General features: G+C 47.4%; 1 protein-coding gene across 2 annotated transcripts in view; it reads right to left on the bottom strand.

Annotated features, from left to right (window-relative positions):
- Positions 1-17,870, bottom strand: part of GGT5 (gamma-glutamyltransferase 5) — a 49,233-nt gene extending 31,363 nt beyond the window's left edge. Inside the window, exons 1-6 of one of the 2 annotated variants that reach the window (XM_087705930.1) lie at positions 17,635-17,870; positions 8,527-8,657; positions 8,124-8,213; positions 4,662-4,851; positions 1,622-1,782; positions 120-266 (exon numbers count right to left, since the gene is read on the bottom strand). In XM_087705930.1, the coding sequence (XP_087562056.1) occupies positions 120-266; positions 1,622-1,782; positions 4,662-4,851; positions 8,124-8,213; positions 8,527-8,657; positions 17,635-17,810 (895 nt within the window). In that variant the 5' untranslated portion in view covers positions 17,811-17,870. The remainder of the gene's footprint in view (positions 1-119; positions 267-1,621; positions 1,783-4,661; positions 4,852-8,123; positions 8,214-8,526; positions 8,658-17,634) is intronic. The other variant, XM_087705931.1, reaches the window with a different exon arrangement.
- Positions 17,871-20,061: the final 2,191 nt, after the last annotated feature.

Here is a 20,061-nt window from a genome sequence, read left to right on the forward strand (position 1 = left end):
ACCTGGTATCACCAGAATCTCACCACCCAGAAGCCAGCTGTGATTCTTCCCCAGCTGGAACCCTGCCTTGGTTAATCAAGAGGCCCCTGGGGGCCAAGAGCTACCCTTTGCTCATTTACCTTTTAGGACATTGAGAATGAAGAAAAGGACTGCTCCGGCTGCTGGCCTTGGGGCTGAGAATATAGTATATTTGTCCAGTGACATATTCACTGGTTTCATCAGTTCAACACGATAATTCTTGAGGTCCTCCAATGTCAAGGTGCCACCTAAACAATGACAGAAAAAGAGAGTGAATCTTTCGATCCTCCTAGGAGGTGATACTTTTCAGAAAGGAGGTGCATGGGGGTCTCCCTCTCAACTTGAAGCTCCAGGAGAAGCTGCAGACCATGAACAGATATGAGCCTAAGAGCTACCATAGTGATCAACAGATGGCCTTCAAATCTTTCAACAGCTAACTGTTCTCTGCCCCTTTTTCTGCAGAGAACATCTTGGACTATGTATCCGCATTTAGTGGACTTTGGTGCAACTTCATGCGAGATCCATTTTGGAAAAGTGAGACTGCTGGAAAGACCTCTGGCTAGCTTAGCCATTTTGAGCCCTTCCCCACCTGAACCAAACTGTGATACAAACACGAATGTATCATGATTTTGTCTTTTTCTTATCTGCAGCCCAAGCCTCAGTCAACTTTACATCATCTTTTGTTCTACCGGTGAGAAAGTATTGCCTTTTCCCTTCCCCCAATCTCCATTTTGCTATGAGGCTTTGACCTCATCGGCTTCACTGACCCCCTGCAGAGGGTGCAGAGATCCTCGCAGGTTGGACTGAACCTGGCACCTCTTGGCTGTTCCAGGCCAGAATGGACAACTCACCCGGGGGACAATTCAACAAATACAAAAGTTAAATTAATTTCAACAGAACCGCGGCCAATAATAATAAAGAAAGCCAATCCAGAGTTACAAATATTTTGACAAAAATGTGGTCACCAATAAGAATAACTGAATGAAATGATTTAGACTGTTGAATTGTCCTGCAGTGAGTTGGCCATTAGTCACAGTGAGTTGGCTGTGGTGAGTTGTCCTTAGACCTGTTCCAGGCTGGGTCAGCGTCTCTCCCCTCTAGTTTCACTCTGCTTTGGACATTGGAAGCCTTGGGGCCTTTTCTCTGAGACTTTCTCCTCTTAGACCAGGTCTTGAAGCAGTCTGAACAGCTGCTAACCAATGGGGGTAGTCGAGGGGGGTCCCAAAGGGAAGTTGGGGGTAAGAAGAAGAAATCTCCTGAGGTCTTTTGGCTGTTGTTGTTTTTGAACAGCCATTCTTTTAGCCTGCTTTTAGCACAAACACCATACATGAAATGAACCTGACTTTCTCCTCTCCCCCCCCCCACCCTTTGAAGAGAACACGAAAGGCATAACTGAGATCAGACAAGTCAAGCTAGAGCACCGTCTCCCCACAGCTTCGGCCTTTCTTGGCTGATGGTCTGGCATGTCCCCTGTTCATGGGAACTGAGCGGCTGCATCTCTCAGATCTCAGGCGGAGACCACTTCAGGATTAAACAACCTTGTTGTGACTGGCAGGAACCTGAAGAGTAAGTGGCTTGGGAGAATGGTGCAACATAGCCCTACCTTCAGCTCTGACATCTTGCACTAACTTTTCTGCCGTCCTCCCAGAGTAGAATTCTTCAGCCCCGTTTTCTGCCACGGCTTTTAGGGTCTCCTCCAGGGCTGCCCAGTGCAAGGCCTCTCCTTTGCTCAGGACGGCTCCTTGGTCATTGCAAAGCAGGTGGCTGAAAGAGAGGCCAGGAAGGATGCCCATCAGCGGCTGCGTTCTTCAGGCCTCTCTACGGAAGCCCCAATTTAGCCTGTACACACAACTAGCTCTGGTCAATTCCAAGAATGCAGGCAAATCTCTGGTCTATGGCCAGACAGGACAGGTAATCCTTGATTTACAACAGTTCATTTAGTGACTGTTCAAAGTTACAACAGCATTGAAAAAAGTGACTTGTGACCGGTTTTCACTTAACAGCATCTTCCAGGTCAGGCAATCAAAATTCAGGTGCTGGGGAATGGACTCATATTTATGACAGTTGAGGTGATCCCCTGGGATACGTGATCCCCTTTTGCGACCTTCCAGCAAGCAAAGTCTATGGGAAATCCAGATTCACAACATCCTTGTCACTAAATTAACAACTGAAGCCATTCACTTAGGAAATACAACAAGAAAGGTTGTAAAATCGGTGAAACTATCTCGCTTAGCAATAGAAATTTTGGGCTTAATTGTGGTCATAAGTCAAGGACTGTCTGTACTTCATTTCTTCTGAGACTGCTGAGGATAATTCTGGCCAAATGCGGATTCCATGCATTTCCAAATATGGCCTGATGTGTGGCTCTTCTTCATTGGTGTGGGGTTAAAGGTCCTGCGGACGGGAGTGGCTGAAACTCCCCATGACCAAAGGGGGGGGGAGGCAATTTCCCTCACTCTGCCCTTTCCCTGAAAGTAGGGCTCTGGTGGCCAATCCCCCCCCCCCCCATGCCATGTAGAAGGACACACACACAAACACATGCACACAAACACATGCACACAAACACATGCACGCATGCACACACACACACCGTGGAGAGGGAAGGGAAGGGCTAAATCTCTTCATACCCACCCACCCTCTACAACTAGGCAAGGAGAGTGCTGGACCTTAATAGAGAGAGCTGGGGGACAGCAGGGGAGAAAGAGAGAGAAGAAAGACAAGGTAAACTATTCCCCCATCTAGGCTTATCCTTATCCTTCCTGGGAAGCTGGAAGGATCATAAGGCCGAGGTCCCTTCTCAAAGGAGAGGGAAAGCACATGCCAGTCAAACAATGGAGATCTGAGAGGGTCTTGTGATGATCAGATTGAGCACAATCTGGAAACACAGCGATGCTACCTAAATGTCAGCAGAGATTTGTTAATGACAAGCTTTATCCAACTGCCTTCCTGTTTGTATTGAATAATTTTATGGAGAGTGTTTTGCAAGGCATTGAAGATCTGACTGTCTATTCTCCCCCCACCCCCAATATTTAGGTCAGATGGCTTGGCTCTTATTGATGCTGAGGGGGGTCCTGGCTTCTCCTTGGGAGGTAGGGGAGGGGCTATATGCAGTGGGTTTGTATGTTTTAATGCTGTGAGCCACCCCAGGGTGTGAGATGGACGGACAGCTATTGAAATCAATAACAGGAATGTCATCTTATTTGGGCAAAGCAGGTGACATTTTATACTTTAATTAGCAACGTTAAACATGGTCAACTGTTGACTTGATTATTACACTCACACACCCTTAGTTCCTAATCAAACTGGAGGATTGTAGTAAGTGGTAGTATAGAGCTGAAGAAGCTTCTTGGATGAGAAGTGAAACGTCTTCAAAGAAAAACCAGAAAGTCCAATTGCCTCTTGAAAAAGCACCTTTGGGACTATTAATGGCTACCACAAGATTTAGAATAAGAAAGTGGAGGGGATGGGTCAGTGACGTGCAGTCAGGGGAGGCAGGGGAGGCAGGGCCTCACCACTGTCATCATGAAAAGAAAAGAAAATTAAAAGGAAAAAGGCTGAGGTAGTTGCTGCCAGAGTCACAGTGGATGACTCTGCTTAGTGCTTAACTGTTTAAAAAAGCCTCTAAAAAATGCCCTCTGCAGGAGGCACATGCCTCATTTAGTCTGACTTTTATGATTACTTGAGCAGTTAAGCAAGGGTTAAAAGGTGAAAAATTCCTTATGTAGATGAGGCACGTGGTTCTCTCGCCTCCTCCTGTAGAGGGCACTTTTTTTAGAGGCTTTTTTTAAACAGTTAAGCAGAGTCATCCATTGGAGGCTCTGTCAGCAGCTAACCCAGCCTGACTTCAGCAGCTCTTGCCTTTTTCTTTTTACATTTTTTACATTTTTATTATAGTAGACAAGAGGAGAATTGAAATCCTCTGTGAAACAGCTGAAAAAGGTATGTGGGTCGGAGGGAGGAATTCAAAATTATTGTAATTTGTAAGTAATTGTAATTTGTATTATTGTAAGTAATTTGTGTGTGTTTGTGTGTGTGTGTTTTACCCGCCTCTGCTGGCGTGCGGGTTGGCACTTTCTTTTTTATTTTTTAAAGCCCTGCCGCCACGTCCGCCATAGAGCAGGATGCGTCCCGCTCTATGGCGGACACGTCGCCGGGACTTTAAAGCCCTGCAGCCCTTTAAAGCCCTGCAGCCCTTTCCGAAAGCCCCACCGAAGCCCTGCCACCGCGTCTGCCATAGAACACCATACATATGTCCCACTCTATGGCGGACACGGCGGCAGGGCTATGGAAGAATAGAGTGGGACATGTCCCGCTCTATGGCAGATGCGGTGGCAGGGCTTTGGCAGGGCTTTGGGAAAGCCATGCTGGGACTTCAGCGGGGCTTTCCAAAAGCCCCGCCGAAGCCCTGGCACTGGCAGACATACGGCGGCAGACGTAGGGCGGCTTTTGCCCGCTTGCCTCACCGGCCATAAATCTCACCGCAGGTCACGGGTGTATTCAATAAAAAATGTTTTTAAAAAAGTGTGTCAAAAGGGTTGTAGGAGACATTCTTAGTCTGGCGATGTTCAGAATTGCTGTAAAGGATCCAAAGAAGGATACTGGCCTGCCATTGGCCAATCCCACGTTTCAAAGTTTGATCTCACCATGAGGATGAATTCTTCAAATGCGACTCTAGGAATTTTAGAAACAGGCTCAAAACATCTGATACCCGGATCCCAAGGCCAAGCATCTGGATGGTGGGTTCAAAAAGGTCCTTCCATGGCAATCTGCCATAGCGTTGGTGAGCTTCTTTATAACCACGAAGTTCCCCAGGAACAGCAATCCATTGAGGCCCTACCGAAGAAAGGCATTATGGATCACCCTAATTTTATTGTTAGACTGCTTGGTTTAGTTCCAGAACTCCCTTGTGGCTTGTAAAAACGTATTAAAATTATGAGTAGAAAAATCTGAGTGTCTACCTCAGTGTTCCTCTACCTTAAAAACCTTGATAAGATGTGTGGATTCTCATCACCCAGAATTCCACAACAAGCCAGCCAACCACAAATCAAAATCAGTAAAGCTGAGAAACAGCAGTCCTGATCATTCATCCTAGCAAAACCCTTTCAGGTGCAAGTATGGTTGATGTTTTTAAGAGTCATAAGTCAGAAGAGATTGGCTGATATTATCAATGTCCACCTGTATGTTTGTCTCTGCTTAAGGAATACTCTTTGGGACTAAAGAGGCTAAGTTCCTCCACATTTGAGGTCTTTGAGATATTTAAAAAGACTTGTCTGAAATGGTATGATGGTCTCCTGTTTGATCATCGGGTTGGACTAGAAGGTCCAACTAGACCCAAGGTCCTTTTCAGCTCTACTCTGATTGATTGATTGACACCTGAAATTCTATCAGTCTTATGGCATCTAAGAAGATGAGCACTCAGCCGGTTCACATTGGTTCAGGCGAACCAGTTGTTAACTTTTTGATCTGGGCTTTGATGATTAAATATGGAAATAATGTAGACAAATGTTAATCTTAGAGTAAGAGCTTGATATATGTTTTACTTATAACTGTACCAATGAAACTTGCAAGTCACTCTTTTTCTTTCCTGAGCCTTTTCTTTTTTTCAAATCTGTTTTTTATTTGTTTATAGCTTTGTATTTTTTTGATGTATGAAGAATCAACTACTTAGCCATTATAATTCTACATTCCTTATTTACAGAAATTATATCAAAATTTAGAATGAAATGCACTGGGAGCCATCTGATATGAGGCAGGTTCTGAGTCCCTCTAACCAAAAAGTGTTTATCGATGGAAGAGAATATTGGTAGCTCAGAGTTGAACTGTGGGGTCCTTGGTGCTCTCTGAGCTTGATGGTTTTCTTGCAGATGTTTCATTACCAAACTAGGTAACATCATCAGTACTAGAAGGGTGTGGAGTTTGCTCTGATTTTCATATACTCGTGGCTTACCCTGTCAGCGTTGATGAGTTACTTCACAAAAAGTGTTTTGATTGGTGCCAGGTCTCTACAGCCTCAGGCAGAGAAGGGCTACTCCGCACCCCTCCCTCAAATATTTCTTTAAAATACAGAGTTTCCCAGCATTCCTTTAGAAACCTCCAACATGCAAACTGTGGTTACTCAGCCTAAAAAGAATCCTCTTTATCTGGAGCTTCAAAATTTGTTGTTTGGTGTGGTGGTGGTGGTAGCTAAAAGTCAGTCTACATTTAGTGTACATCTGACTTTGGCGATATTTCTTCATAACCAAAGAAAAGTGTATTTTCTGTGCAGTTCACATCTCTTGCTCACTGGATCTGGATGTCACAAAGCAAAGCACACATTTTGTAATTAACCCCTGCGCCCCGTTTTGGCTGGCAGAGTGCTGCAGGAGGCTAAATGCTGTCATGCCCCCTGGCTACGCCCACCCTGGCCATGCCCACCCACCCAGTTTTGCAGTGGTTCTCCTCCTACCTCTCGGACAGGTCGCAGTCGGTGTTGGTGGGGGGGCAGAGATCGTCCCCGAGGCCCCTAACTTATGGGGTGCCGCAGGGTTCGGTCTTATCCCCCCTACTATTTAACATATACATGAAACCGCTGGGCGAGATCATTCGGAGGCACGGGATAAAATACCATCAATACGCGGACGATACACAGTTGTATCTGTCCGCCCCGTGCCAACTCAATGAAGCGGTGGACGTGATGAACCGGGGCCTTGAGGCTGTTAAAGACTGGATGAGAGCTAACAAACTGGTACTCAACCCGGAAAAGACCGAGTGGCTGTTGTGTTTTCCTCCCAACAATTTAGCTAATGTTCCATCAATCAGGCTGGGGGGGCAAAATTTATACCCCTCAGACAGGGTCCGCAACTTGGGAGTCCTCCTGGACCCACAGCTGAATTTCGACCATCACTTGTCAGCTGTGATCAGGGGGGCATTTGCCCAGGTTCGCCTGGTGCGCCAGTTGCGGCCCTACCTGAACCGGGAGGCCCTCACAACAGTCACTCGAGCCCTTGTGCTCTCTAGGCTGGAATACTGCAATGTGCTCTACATGGGGCTGCCCTTGAAGAGCATCCGGCGACTTCAGCTAGTCCAGAATGCGGCCGCGCGAGTGATCGTGGGCGCACCACGGTTCGCCCACATAACACCGATCCTCCGTGAGCTGCGCTGGCTACCTGTTGGTCTCCGGGTGCACTTCAAGGTCCTACTTACCATCCACAAAGCGCTCCATGGTAGTGGGTCTGGCTATTTGAGAGACCGCCTTCTGCCAATTACCTCCCTGCGTCCCATCAGATCGCACAGGGTAGGCCTCCTCCGAATTCCATCCGCCAGTCAGTGCCGACTGGCGACTACGCGGAGGAGAGCCTTCTCAGTTGCAGCTCCGACGCTATGGAACAATCTCCCCGTGGAGATCCGCACCCTCACCACCGTCCAGGCCTTCCGCACGGCCCTTAAGATCTGGCTATCCCGTCAGGCCTGGGGATAGGACTTTACTCTCTCCCTGCCCGAATGCCGAGTGAATGTTGTGCTTTTATTGTTAATTATTTTTAGTCACATTTTCTTTTATGTCTTGTCTTGCACTCCCCTCCCTCATTATTGTAAGCCGCCCTGAGTCCCCTCAGGGAAAAGGGCGGCCTATAAGTGTTCAATAAAACCTAAACCTAAAACCCAGTCATTAGGGCAGAGAACCGGTTGTTAAATTATTTGAATCCCACCATTGCATCTAAGTGGCACAATGCAACACTGTAAGCCATGCATTGTTTTAATTAAAAATTGTTGAATAAGCTACAGTGGTCTAATTCACACAGAATCCTAAGCCATTAATCATAGGTTGCACAACTCAACTGGATTCACACACTGGACTGAAAATACTTATAATGGTTTGGGAAGGGGAGGGAGGCCAACCAATGTACTGATGCCATCTTAGAGAAGTTGCCTCTATGGAGAAACCACCTCTGGGGGCTCTTTTCCCAAAGTAGCTTCATGTTTCTTCCAGTGGAAATGAGGTCATTGCTTGGTGTACATAGGCTGATTCTCCCAAAGAGATAAAAGAACAGGGTCTCAAGCCTCCTGGCATGCATTTCCTCTCCAGCCCCATTGATACAAGCCATTGTATTATTGAATTGTACAGTTACCTGGAAGTAAAGTGCCTCCACACTTTTTCAGCAAGCCTTCAGTGATGTTTTGGGGAGCCCTTTCACGAGCATTGAGCACCTCAATTTTTCCTGCAGTCCAAAGGAGAACACATTGAAAAATCCACACAGCTTCCATGGAGGTGATGAATAACATCCAACATCCTGACAAAGTTTACCTAGATTCAAATCTCAAATCTCTTATTTCACTCACAAACCCCATATTCAATCCACATATAAAGCTATAGTTTGATGGTAGCTTAGGCTTCCTTAATTTTCCTAGGTTCTTAAAAACCTAGGATTCAAAGTAGTCAAAAGTGACCAACCATCCTTTTTTTGAGGAGCAGTACATGCTGCTACATTAATGGTTCCACCTGAGACCACGTCTTCTCGAGGTTGAACCTACCTGTTGGTGCATCATAGATGGTGAAAATAACGCCTCCACCCAGGCCCATGCTCTGTGGATTCAGGACTGATGTGCAGACCAGGGCCGCAATAGCTGCATCTACAGCTGAGCCGCCATGTTTTAAGATGTCCCTGTGGGGGACATAAAGAGGACGGAGCATGAAACATCAAAAGCTGGCAGCAGAAGAGCTTCTCCTGAGAAATAGCAATAGCACTTAGCCTTATAGTGCTTTCCAGCTCTCTCTAAGCAGTTGACAGAGTCAGATTCCTGCCCTCAACAATCTGGGTCCTCATTTTACCCACCTCGGAATGAGGGAAGGCTGAGTCAACCTTGAGCCTGATGATATTTAATCTGCCAGATTGCAGGTAGCCAGCAGGCAACAGAAGTAGCCTGCAGTACTGCCTCTAACCACTGCACTGAACTCTAACTACTGTGGCTCAGAAATCAGGCACAATGGGCTTCCACAGAGGAAGACTGGATCACAGCAGAAGCAAAATACCTGGCTGCCTGAAAGGCACAATGATGCCCTTCAACAGGCAGAGGCTAGTGACCAATGGCTGCTGATTGAACTGTGATGGAGAGCAGGACTTCACCTGAAGACAGCAGACCATCTCTGGGGATGCATATGAGTTCACAAAGTATCGGCAGTTTTCTCTGCCAACTCTTGTGTTCTTGTCCTCAGATTAAGCAAACAGAAGAGCTCAAAGGAGAATTGCAAAACAATTCATTAGCAGGAAGCTGACCTTCGAACATCATTTGTCAGCTGTGACCAGGGGGGCATTTGCCCAGGTTCGCCTGGTACACCAGTTGCGTTCCTACCTGAACCGGGAGGCCCTCACAACAGTCACTCGTGCCCTTGTGACCTCTAGGCTGGAATACTGCAATGTGCTCTACATGGGGCTGCCCTTGAAGAGCATTCGGCGACTTCAGCTAGTCCAGAATGCGGCCGCGCGAGCGATTGTGGGTGCACCTCGCTTCACCCACGTAACACCTATCCTCCGCGAGCTGCACTGGCTACCTGTTGATCTCCGGGTGCGCTTCAAGGTGCTACTTATCACCTATAAAGCCCTTCATGGTAGTGGGCCTGGGTACTTGAGAGACCGCCTACTGCCAATTACCTCCACTAGACCGATACGATCGCATCGATTAGGCCTCCTCCGAATTCCATCTTCCAGCCAGTGCAGACTGGCAACTACCCGGAGGAGAGCCTTCTCGGTGGCTGCTCCGACCCTTTGGAACGAACTCCCCGTGGAGATTCGGACCCTCACCACCCTCCAGTCCTTCCGTGCCGCTTTAAAGATCTGGCTGTCCCGGCTGGCCTGGGGTTAAGATTGTAGCCCCACCCGAACTGTGTGACTGTTGTGCTCTTTTTTTTTAACATGTTGTATTGTCTACTGTTTGTCTTCCCCCCCCCCCCTTTTTGAATTGTGAGCCGCCCTGAGTCCCCTCAGGGAAAAGGGCGGCATACAAATAAAGGAAACTAAACTAACTAAACTAAGGGACAGGGAAGAGGAGAGAATGTCTAGACAGCCAGGGATCCTGAGGAATTGCATGCTCAGCGATTGTGGAAAAAGAGAGAGCTCATAAACAGTTGCTGTTGCAAGTAATGTTTCCTGAGAGTGGCTGATAAGTGCTGATTGTGAGCGAGTGAGTGAGTGAATGCCTGCTTGTTCTTGAGTAAGCAGAGTTGCAGCCTAGGAATATAATGCAACCAGCTTTTGGAGAAGGAATTTGCTGGGCAAACATACTGTACAGAGGCAGCTAATACATTTGTTCATTTGTTTATTCATTTGTATTCCACCTTTATTGTTTTTTTTATAAATGACTAAAGATGACAAACATACCTAATACATCTTCCTACTTCTATTTTCTCCCCAGCAACAACTTTGTAAGGTGCACTGGGCTGAGAGAGAGAGTGTCTGGCCCGAAGTTGGAACAAAGTTTGTGAAGACAGTGTGTTGAATGATTGTAATAAATTTTCCCTGCCTGTCTTTCTACTAGTGCTGCTTAAATAACAGAAGAACAGACATAATTCAGAAATCCTGAACTACAAATAGCAAGCAAGTAAGATAGATAGAGGCTGACATGATGACCAGATAGATAGATAGATAGATAGATAGATAGGTAGGTAGGTAGGTAGGTAGGTAGGTAGGTAGGTGTCAGCCTCTGCTTTGCTGTTGCTTCGACTGCCATGAAACGGGGAGGGAGGGCATGGTATTTGGGAGGGGTTACTCATTGTGCTGGAGGAAGGTTCTGGAGTTCAGCTGCCTGTCTGACTACGCATGAGTAGGAAATTCCCGCCAGGACTAACGGCACCGACATTCCATCTTCATGATGCCTTTTGAAGTTATCTCACACCTGACACTTGGGAGAATTATGATTGGACTGTAGCTGTGATGCCAAGGGGTGGGGAATGGGCTATTCTGTATATCAATTGCTTTCGCGCCTAAATAATCAGACTTCGCTTCGCTATGCCTTTAATCATTTATAATTAGTAAAAGTACACTTGATTTCTACTCATGGAGTCTCGTGGTCTTCTTTCCTAATTATCTAATGGAGAGGTTCTGACAGTAGGTAGGTAGGTAGGTAGGTAGGTAGGTAGGTAGGTAGGCAGGCAGGCAGGCAGGCAGGCAGGCAGGCAGGCAGGCAGGCAGGCAGGCAGAGTTAGCTGCTCATCTTCGCTTTCTTTGAAGCTTGCTAGCAACTGCCAGGGTGACGTGGTGGACGTGTGAAGGGATGCTATGGGAAATGGGGGAGTATGAACACTAATAGGAACCAGAGGTGCCAAACAGAGCCATCTGCCGAGCTTCAAGGGTGCCAATCCTGGGAAAGAAATTTACACTGGCACCTGAGGCACTGAGTTCCCAAAACATCAGAACAAGACCTGATTGGACTGCTCTCCCAGGGGGGAGGGTTTTGGACATTGGGGATTGCTTTCAATATACTATTTTAGGTTGCATTAACAGAGGGATAGAATCAAGATCATGTGGTGTTAATACCTCTTTATAATACTTTGATAAGGCCACACTTGGAATACGGCATCCAGTTTTGGTCATCATATTATAAAAAAGATGTTGAGACTCTGGAACGAGTGCAGAGAAAAGCAACAAAGATGATTAGGGGGCTGGAAAACATATGAAGAACGGTTGCATGAACTGGGTATGTCTAGTCTAGTGAAAAGAAGGGCTGGGGTGACATGATAGCAGTCTTCCAATATCTGAGGAGCTGCCAGAAAGAAGAGGGAGTCAACTTATTTTCCAAAGCCCCCGAAGGCAGGAGAAAGAAGCAATGGATGGAAACTAATCAAGGAGAGAATAAACATAGAATTAAGGAGAAATTTCCTGACAGTGAGACTAATTAGCCAGTGGAACAGCTTGCCTTCAGAGGTTATAGGGCAGGGTGTCGATTTCATTGAAGGGCCACATCAGGGTTGTGTTTGACCTTGGGAGGCCATGGCCAGCTCAACGTTACTCATGGTGGGGAGTGCCTGTGGTGGCCCAAGCACTCTGCCAGGAAAAACAGGCTCCCAAACTCTGTTTTTGGCTGTGCCAACCTTCTGTAATCCTCTGCCAGCGAAAAACAGAGCTCTGTTTTTGCTGGCAGAGGCACCGTGGACTGGTCCATTGCTGTTTCCAGGGCAGCCCCATGGGCCAGATCTAAGCACCCTGCAGGCCGGATCCAGCCCCCAGGCCTTGAGTTTGACACCCCTGCTGTAGAGGTTCCATCGCTGCAGGCTTTTAAGAAGAAATTGGACAGCCATTTGTTTTCAATGGTATAGGTTTTACTGCTTGAGCAGGGGGTTGGACTAGAAGATCTCCAATGTCCCTTCCAACCCTATTATTCTGTTTTTCTGTGTGGTGAATGATCCAAAATGCAAACACAGAGATATTGTTGTTGGACACCCTTTGAAGATTACGGTGCCTTTATGGGGTCCATTTGGAAGGATTCCAAATCTACCTTCACTTCAACGGCCAGTTTGAAACTTACTTGTTTGCTCATTTGTGTTCATGAGAAGGTTGGTATGTGTGAAAGATAACACAATATTGCTGAAGTCAACTGAGCTATCACCCACTGACCACAATACATGGCATCCTGGAGGTGATAACCACTGGGCCATCCTAATTCTGGTTATATTTGACAAGGCCATCAGAGTAAAAAGATGATGACACCTGAGATCTCTAAAGATCTTCCTGGTCTTGCAAGAAAAAGGTTGCAACAGAACTGAAATCCATCTCCAAAGGGAACCCCAATGAGTTTAGTTACAGAGGTTTTCTGTTTGGAAGAGGCCACGTCTCTTGAATTCTTTTCTAGGAATCGAGCAACACAGAGTCTGGCTCCACATCTTACAATAAACCACTCCCAATTAGTTTTTTAAGGAAATCATAATTGCCTGCATTTCAGTGGTGGGTTTCAAATTTTTTTGAACCTACTCTGTGGGTGTGGCCTCCTTTGTGGGAGTGGCTTGCTGACCATGTGTTTTCTCTCCCTCCCTCCCTCCCTCCCTCTCTCTCTCTCTTTCCTTCCTTTTATCTCTCTGTCCCTTTTTTCTTTTTTTCTTTCATCTCTCTCTCACTTTTTCTTTCTTTTTTCTTTCTTTCTTTCTTCCTTCCTTTCTCTTTCTCTTTCTGTCTCTGTGTGAGTCTGTCTCTGTGTGTGTTTGTGTGTATGGCTCTTTGCCTCTTTCTCCCTCCCTCCCTTTGTGTCTCTCTATGTGATTCTCTCTGTGTGTCTGTCTGTCTGTCTGTCTGTCTCTGTGTATCTCTCCCCTCCATCCTTCTGTGTCTGTGTCTGTCTCTTATTCCCTCTATCTCTCTGTGCCTCTGTCTGTCTGTCTGTCTCTATCACACACACACACACATAGACACAGAAACAGACACACACACACATACTGTGGTCACCTTGTTGAGTGTTCCAATCACATTTGAAACACTCAACAACTGGCCTGTATTCATGGTTTTTTACAGCATTCTGCAGACATGGGGGCAAAATATATGGTTAAAAGTACCTGGCAGTGGCGTTCTTCCCTGGGGAGCTCCACAGAACATCCCAAGACCAATGGCTCCGGGATGAGGGATGGAATCTTCGGGCCAGTAAAGCTTTGTCCACCAGAGGCAGCAGGACCAAAACCCCTCTCCCAACTGGCCCTTCCTCCCTCTGAGGGCGAGAGAGCCGGCTGCCCCGCTGCCTCTGGCTTCCTTCTGAGAGTCTCCACTCTCCGGGGCTGTAATTGTGCAGGCTGTGCATGCGTGCTTATGTTTTCCACGGGGTAATGGATGGGCTCCGGAATCGCTCCATGCCTTGGAAAACATAGGCGCGCGCAGGCAGCGGGGCAGCCGGGACAAGGGAGTGCAACCTGCACTGCTTGTTCAAACAGCAAAAGAAGGGACAGGAGAGGAGTTCAGCTGTTTGAAAAGCCCTGCTTGGAACTCCTCTCCTGTTCCTTCTTTTGCTGTCTGTACATGCAGTGCGGGTCGCACTCCCTTATCATTCATAGCCAGCTCGTTTCCAGTTGGGGTGGGGATCCATGGAGAGGGATGGAAAAAATCGATTTCTTCCCCCCTCCCCCAATTGGAAATGAGCTGGCTGTGAAAGAAAAGGGAGCGCAACCCGCACGGCTTGTTCAAACAGCAAAAGAAGGAACAGGAGAGGAGTTCCAAGCGGGGCTTTTCAAACAGCTGAACTCCTCTCCTGTCCCTTCTTTTGCTGTTTGAACAAGCCGTGCGGGTTGCACTCCCTTTTCTTTCATAGCCAGCAGCTCGTTTCCAATTGGGGGAGGGGGGAAGAAATAGATTTTTTCCATCCCTCTCCATGGATCCTCACCCCAATTGGAAACGAGCTGGCTATGAAAGACAAGGGAGCACAACCCACACGGCTTGTTCAAACAGCAAAAGAAGGGACAGGAGAGGAGTTCAGCTGTTTGAAAAGCCCTGCTTGGAACTCCTGTCCTGTTCCTTTTTTTGCTGTCTGTACATGGAGTGCGAGTTGCGCTCCCTTTTCTTTCATAGCCAGCAGCTCGTTTCCAATTGGGGGAGGGGGGAAGAAATTGATTTTTCCGTTCCTCTCTATGGATCCCCACCCCAATTGGAAATGAGCTGGCTATGAAAGACAAGAGAGCACAACCCACACGGCTTGTTCAAACAGAAAAAGAAGGGACAGGAGAGGAGTTTGGCTGTTTGAAAAGCCCTGCTTGGAACTCCTCTCCTGTTCCTTCTTTTGCTGCTTCTACATGCCGAACAGGTCACGCTGCCTTGTCGGCAAGGGCGCTTTGCAGCGACAGGGGCCAGGAGTGGTACCGGCGTTCCCAGAAGTTAATTACTTCCCGGTTCACCGACCAACCAGTCCACACGAACCGGGGCGATCCGGGAGGACCCCTGCTGCATTTAGACACTATGTTAAGACTAAAACCAAAGAAATAAGTTTCCAGAGGTAAGTAGGATGTGTTCTGACCCCCACCTTGTCCGTTCAAAAATGAAAGCCAAACAGAACGTTCAAAGGAATGTTTTTATCCCGGCTCTTGCTGGCTTAGAGCCCAAAATAAACACAGATAAATGCTCTGGCAAAAGTCCTAACTCATAAACTGCTACAAAACAGGATTATATAAATCAAGTCACTTATCCAAGTGCTTTTCTCGATGGAAAACAGGAGTATATCAATCAAGTCACTTATCCAAGTGCTTTTCTCGATGGTTACACACAAACGGAGACGTTGACTAGAACAGAAACGGAACATTGACTTCTGCAACCAGGGCGTGGCACCATCAATCTTTTATCCGCAGGAGGAGATCCTAACGAGCCACAGCTGCTCGTTATCTTCTCCTGTGAGTCCTCAATTGTTCCTTACGTCGGTCAGCCCTTCTCCTGCTGCATCCCGAAACAACTCACAGGAGGTTTCTGTGTCAGCCTCTCTCACTGATCCAAGGCTCAGTCATTACCTGGGGAGCAACTATTCTCTCTGAGCCCTGCTGAGCCCTGCTCGGAGTCAGAACCCTGTCCAGGGCCCTCCGCCTCCTCCAGGCCTGACTCATAGGGCCCCTCGCTGTCAGAGTCTGATAGCAGCTCTAAAGGCTCCTGCTGAGCCATAACAGGGATGAATGAATGCAGCTAAGTTTTAAAAATTAACAATGTATTGAAGAGATGACAGCAAATAACATTACTGTATAATATGTGACATGCTTTAGGAGAAGTTTCAGCAATTATTTGGTATTTATTTAAAAGTTTTATATGGTTGCTATTTCATACAGATTAACAGAGTTGGAAGGGATGTTGTAGGTCATCTAGTCCAACCCCCCCACCCAAGCAGGAAGTTCTACACCATTTTGTCCAGTCTCTTCTTGCAAGCTGCCAGTGATGAAGCTCCCACAATTTCCAAAGGCAACTTCTGTTCCATTGGTTGGTTGTTCTCACTGTCAGAAAATTTATCCTTATTTCTAGGTTGAATCTCTCCTTGTTCAGTTTCCATCTGTTATTCTTTGTCTGGCCTTCAGGTGCCTTGGAAAATAGCTTGACCCCCTCCTCTCTGTGACAGCCCCTCAAATGTTGGAACACTGCTATCCTGTCTCCCCTGGTCCTTCTCTTCACTAGACTAGCCGTGCCCAGTTCCTGTAACTATTCTTCACATGTTTTAGTTTCCAGTCCTCTAATCATCCTGGTTGCTCTCCAAAACTGGAACGAGAAGCAAAACTGGATGCAGTACTCTAGGTGTGGTTTTACTAAGGCCTTATAGAGTGGTATTAGTACTTTACTTGATCTTTATTGTATCTCTCTGTTAATGCAATTTAGGATTGCACTGGCTTTTTTGGCTGCCGCCGCACACTGTTGACTCATTTAATTGGTTGTCCACTAACACTCCGAGATCCCTCTCACAATTACTGCTATTAAGTGTGGTTTCACCCAGTCTATATTTGTACTTTTGGTTTTTCTTGCCTAAGTGTAAGACTTCATTTTTCTCTACATTGAATTTCATTTTGTTAGATAAGGCCCAGTGTTCCAGTCTGTCAAGATGCTTCTGGATCTTGAGCCTATCATCTAAGGTTTTAAGTAATCCTGCCAGTTTAGTATCATTCGCAAATTTGGCAAGTTCCCCTTCTATTCCCTCATCTAAGTAGTTTATGAAGATATTGAACAGTACTGGGCCTAGGACAGAACTTTCTGGTACCCCACTGTTTACTCCCCTCCATGTAGATGTAGTACCATTAAGGACTACTCACTGAGTATGGTTTGTCAGCCAGTTACAAATCCATCTGATAGTGATGCTGTCTATCCTACTTTTTTTAGCTTACTAAGAAGTAGGTTGTGGTCTACTCCTCGCTGAAGTCTAAATATATTATGTCCATGGTATTTTACTGGTCTACTAATTTAGTCACTAAATTGAAGAATGAAATAAGATTGGTTTGGCATGATCTGTTTTTAACAAATTTATGTTAACTTCTAGTTTACTCCTTTCTAGATGTTGACAGATCTGTGTTTTTTTTATTATCTTTTCTAGTATCTTCCCAGGTATTGATGTTAGGCTGATTGGTCTGTACTTTGGGTCTGCTCTTTGAAGATGGAAATCACATCAGCTCTTTTCCAGTCCTCTGGTAGTTCCTCAGTGGGTCAGGATTTTGGGAAGATGTGATACAGTGAGATGACATCTGCCAACTCTGGGATGTAATCCCAGAATTTCAAGCAGTGAACCTTTGCATGTACAATTAAAACCGACTGTTGAAAAGTGATCAGCCCCCAGGAGATACCTTACAACGGGGTGGGTAATGGGGGTGATCCCGGGGACTTTCCTGGATCAAAAGCGAGAAGCTCTGAATTGGTGTTGAGCTCCCCGGGCGCCGCTCCGCCTGCTTGGGAGCGGAGCTTAGACGAGCTAGAGGAAACGGGCGGGCGGCAGATGGAGCAACCACCCTTCTTCCCTGCTCGGCTCTGGGTTCGCGAAGCGCTCGAGCAGCGCTAAAAACAGCCCGTCGCTTTTCTCTCTCCCCCACCCCCGCCCCGTCCGCAGCAGCGCTACCACAGCAGCGTCCCGTTCCCGGCCGCGGTTAATAACTCCCTAGCCGCCCCGTTCGCGGTCCCTGACGGCGCGTCCCGCCCGTCCCTGTTTGGCTGCTTTCTCGCCTACCTGCCGACTTCCGAGCATCTGAGGGTGTCGGCGGCCACAGCCGCATGCCGATAGCGGGGAGGGTCGCACCTGTGGCGGTCGCGGAAGAGCAGCAGCAGCAGTCCCGCGCCCACCGCCAAGACGGCCGCCAGCAGCAGCAACCCCGCGCTCCAGGCAGCCCGCCTCGACAGCCCCATCCTGCCGCCGTGGGCTGCGCGCTCTGCTGCGTCCACCGACGAGGCGCCTTTCGGAGCAGCTCTCGGACCGGGCTGCCCTTCGGAGGCTGGGAGGGAACAGGGACGGGCAGGCCCGCGCACCCGCTCCGCCCCCTCGAAACGCGCCCCGGCCCTTCCTCTCCCGGCGGGCGGCGGGCGGAGAGACCCGCGCTGAGGTTGGGGCTGCAGCTCTCCAAGTTCCTTCCAAGCCCGGACTTCGACGGCTCAGCGCAGGATTGGCGAAGTGCCTCCCTTCCCGGAGCCAAAAGCAAAAGATGGAGTATCTCGAAAGTAGGGGAAAGCATATGCCAGCTGCGAATTCCCTGCTTGGGAGGGGAAAACGGGCTCAGCCTAACCCTGAGCCGTCTCTGTCGGGGACCCTCTTCTCTGGAAGACCCCCAGGACCAGGTTTTTTTTAAATTTATTTATTTATTTATTTATTTATTTATTTATTTATTTATTTATTTATTTATTTATTTATTTATTTATTTATTTATTTATTTATTTATTTATTTATTTATTTATTTATTTATTTATTTATTTATTTATTTATTTATTTATTTATTTATTATTTGTCTTGTATGCCGCCCACTCCCGGAGGACTCCGGGCGGCTCACAAAAGACAAGGGAAAAGGGGGAACGAGACAGAGACAACATATTAAAAACAAAACCAACATTCACAATTTCTGTGGAGGTAGATGCTTCTCAGCTCCCCCCAGCCTGCTGGAACAGCCAGGACTTGGTGGCTTTGCGGAAGGCCGGGAGGGTAGTAAGGATCCGGATCTCAACAGGGAGCTCGTTCCAGAGGACCGGAGCTGCAACAGAGAAGGCCCTCCCCCGGGGAGTCACCAGCCGACATTGGCTAGCAGATGGAATCCGGAGGAGACCCAACCTGTGCGATCTAATTGGTCTGAGAGAGGTAATCGGCAGGAGGCGGTCTCTCAGGTACCCAGGTCCGATGCCATGTAGGGCTTTATAGGTAGCGACCAGCACCTTGAAGCGGATTCGGAGACTAATAGGTAGCCAGTGCAGCTCGCGGAGGATAGGTGTAACGTGGGTGTACCTTGGTGCACCCACAATCACTCGCGCGGCTGCATTCTGGACTAATTGGAGTCTTCCAATTAGTTGGGGACTGAACCTCTTGGAGAAAACCTCTCTTGGCTTGCTAAAAGTCAACGATGGCTGAATGGGACACAATCAATGGTTAAAAGCCCCCAACCTAGGCAAGAAGGTTTGGGTCATTATCAGCCATTCAGCCATGCTAGGGTGCAAATGGTCTCTTCCTTCCATGCAAGGCTTGGCAGCTCCAAGGGAGGCCTGCGACTCTTTTGCAGCTTGGCTGGGCTGCTTGCTCCTTTGCTCGGCCTGTTTCTCAGCCCCACAGAGGGCTGGAATGTGAACTCCAAAACTAATCGGCCTTAGTTGAGGCTTGTCCTTCTCCTTCATTAAGCACTAATGAGGAGATTAAAAATGTCTGGAACATTTGGGTAGAACTGCTAAAAAATAAAGGGAACAGAAACTGTTCTGTGAATTCCAAATCTCGGCACTAGTGCTGGACTCACATTAAGCCCTAAAGGTTAGTATCAAACCTGATTTCTGACAAAAGTGACAGACATTGTCACCCTGACAGCCATCCCCAAGACCTCCCACTGCAGTTGCCAAATTGCTATTTTTAATGTGATTGCCAGGTGACATTAAATCCATGTTCTGAAAGTATTTCAAGTTTCAAGTTTAATTTTATTTATAGGCCGCCCACTCCCGGAGGACTCCGGGCAGTTTACAACGAGAAAAAAGAAAAACAATGAAAGAAAATAAAAAAAAATAGACAAGTTAAAAACAAAAACAGATACATTCGTTTCAGTCGGGGCTGGACCTCAACAATGAGGTCAACAGCCCCAGGCCTGCCGGAATAGCCAGGTCTTGACAGCTTTTCTGAAGGCCATGAGAGTGGGCCTTTCACTAGACAATAGTTCTTACTATTCTCCAACTTTCATTTTGTGCACCTCAGTGTTTCCTCCTCCTGTTTTCCTACAAGGTGGCTTGGGCTGCTTCCCCCCCCCCCCAAGTCCAGGGAAGCAAATAGCAATAGCAGTTAGACTTATATACCGCTTCATAGGGCTGTAAACCACTAAGCGGTTTACAGAGTCAGGGTATTGCCCTCAACAATCCGGGTCCTCATTTTACCCACCTCGGAAGGATGGAAGGCTGAGTCAACCTTGAGCCGGTGAGATTA

Source organism: Thamnophis sirtalis, unplaced genomic scaffold (assembly GCF_051295495.1).
Source record: "Thamnophis sirtalis isolate CommonGarterSnake01/CBP01778 unplaced genomic scaffold, rThaSir2_p1.2 scaffold_2, whole genome shotgun sequence".
Classification (NCBI taxonomy): Eukaryota; Metazoa; Chordata; class Lepidosauria; order Squamata; family Natricidae; genus Thamnophis; species Thamnophis sirtalis.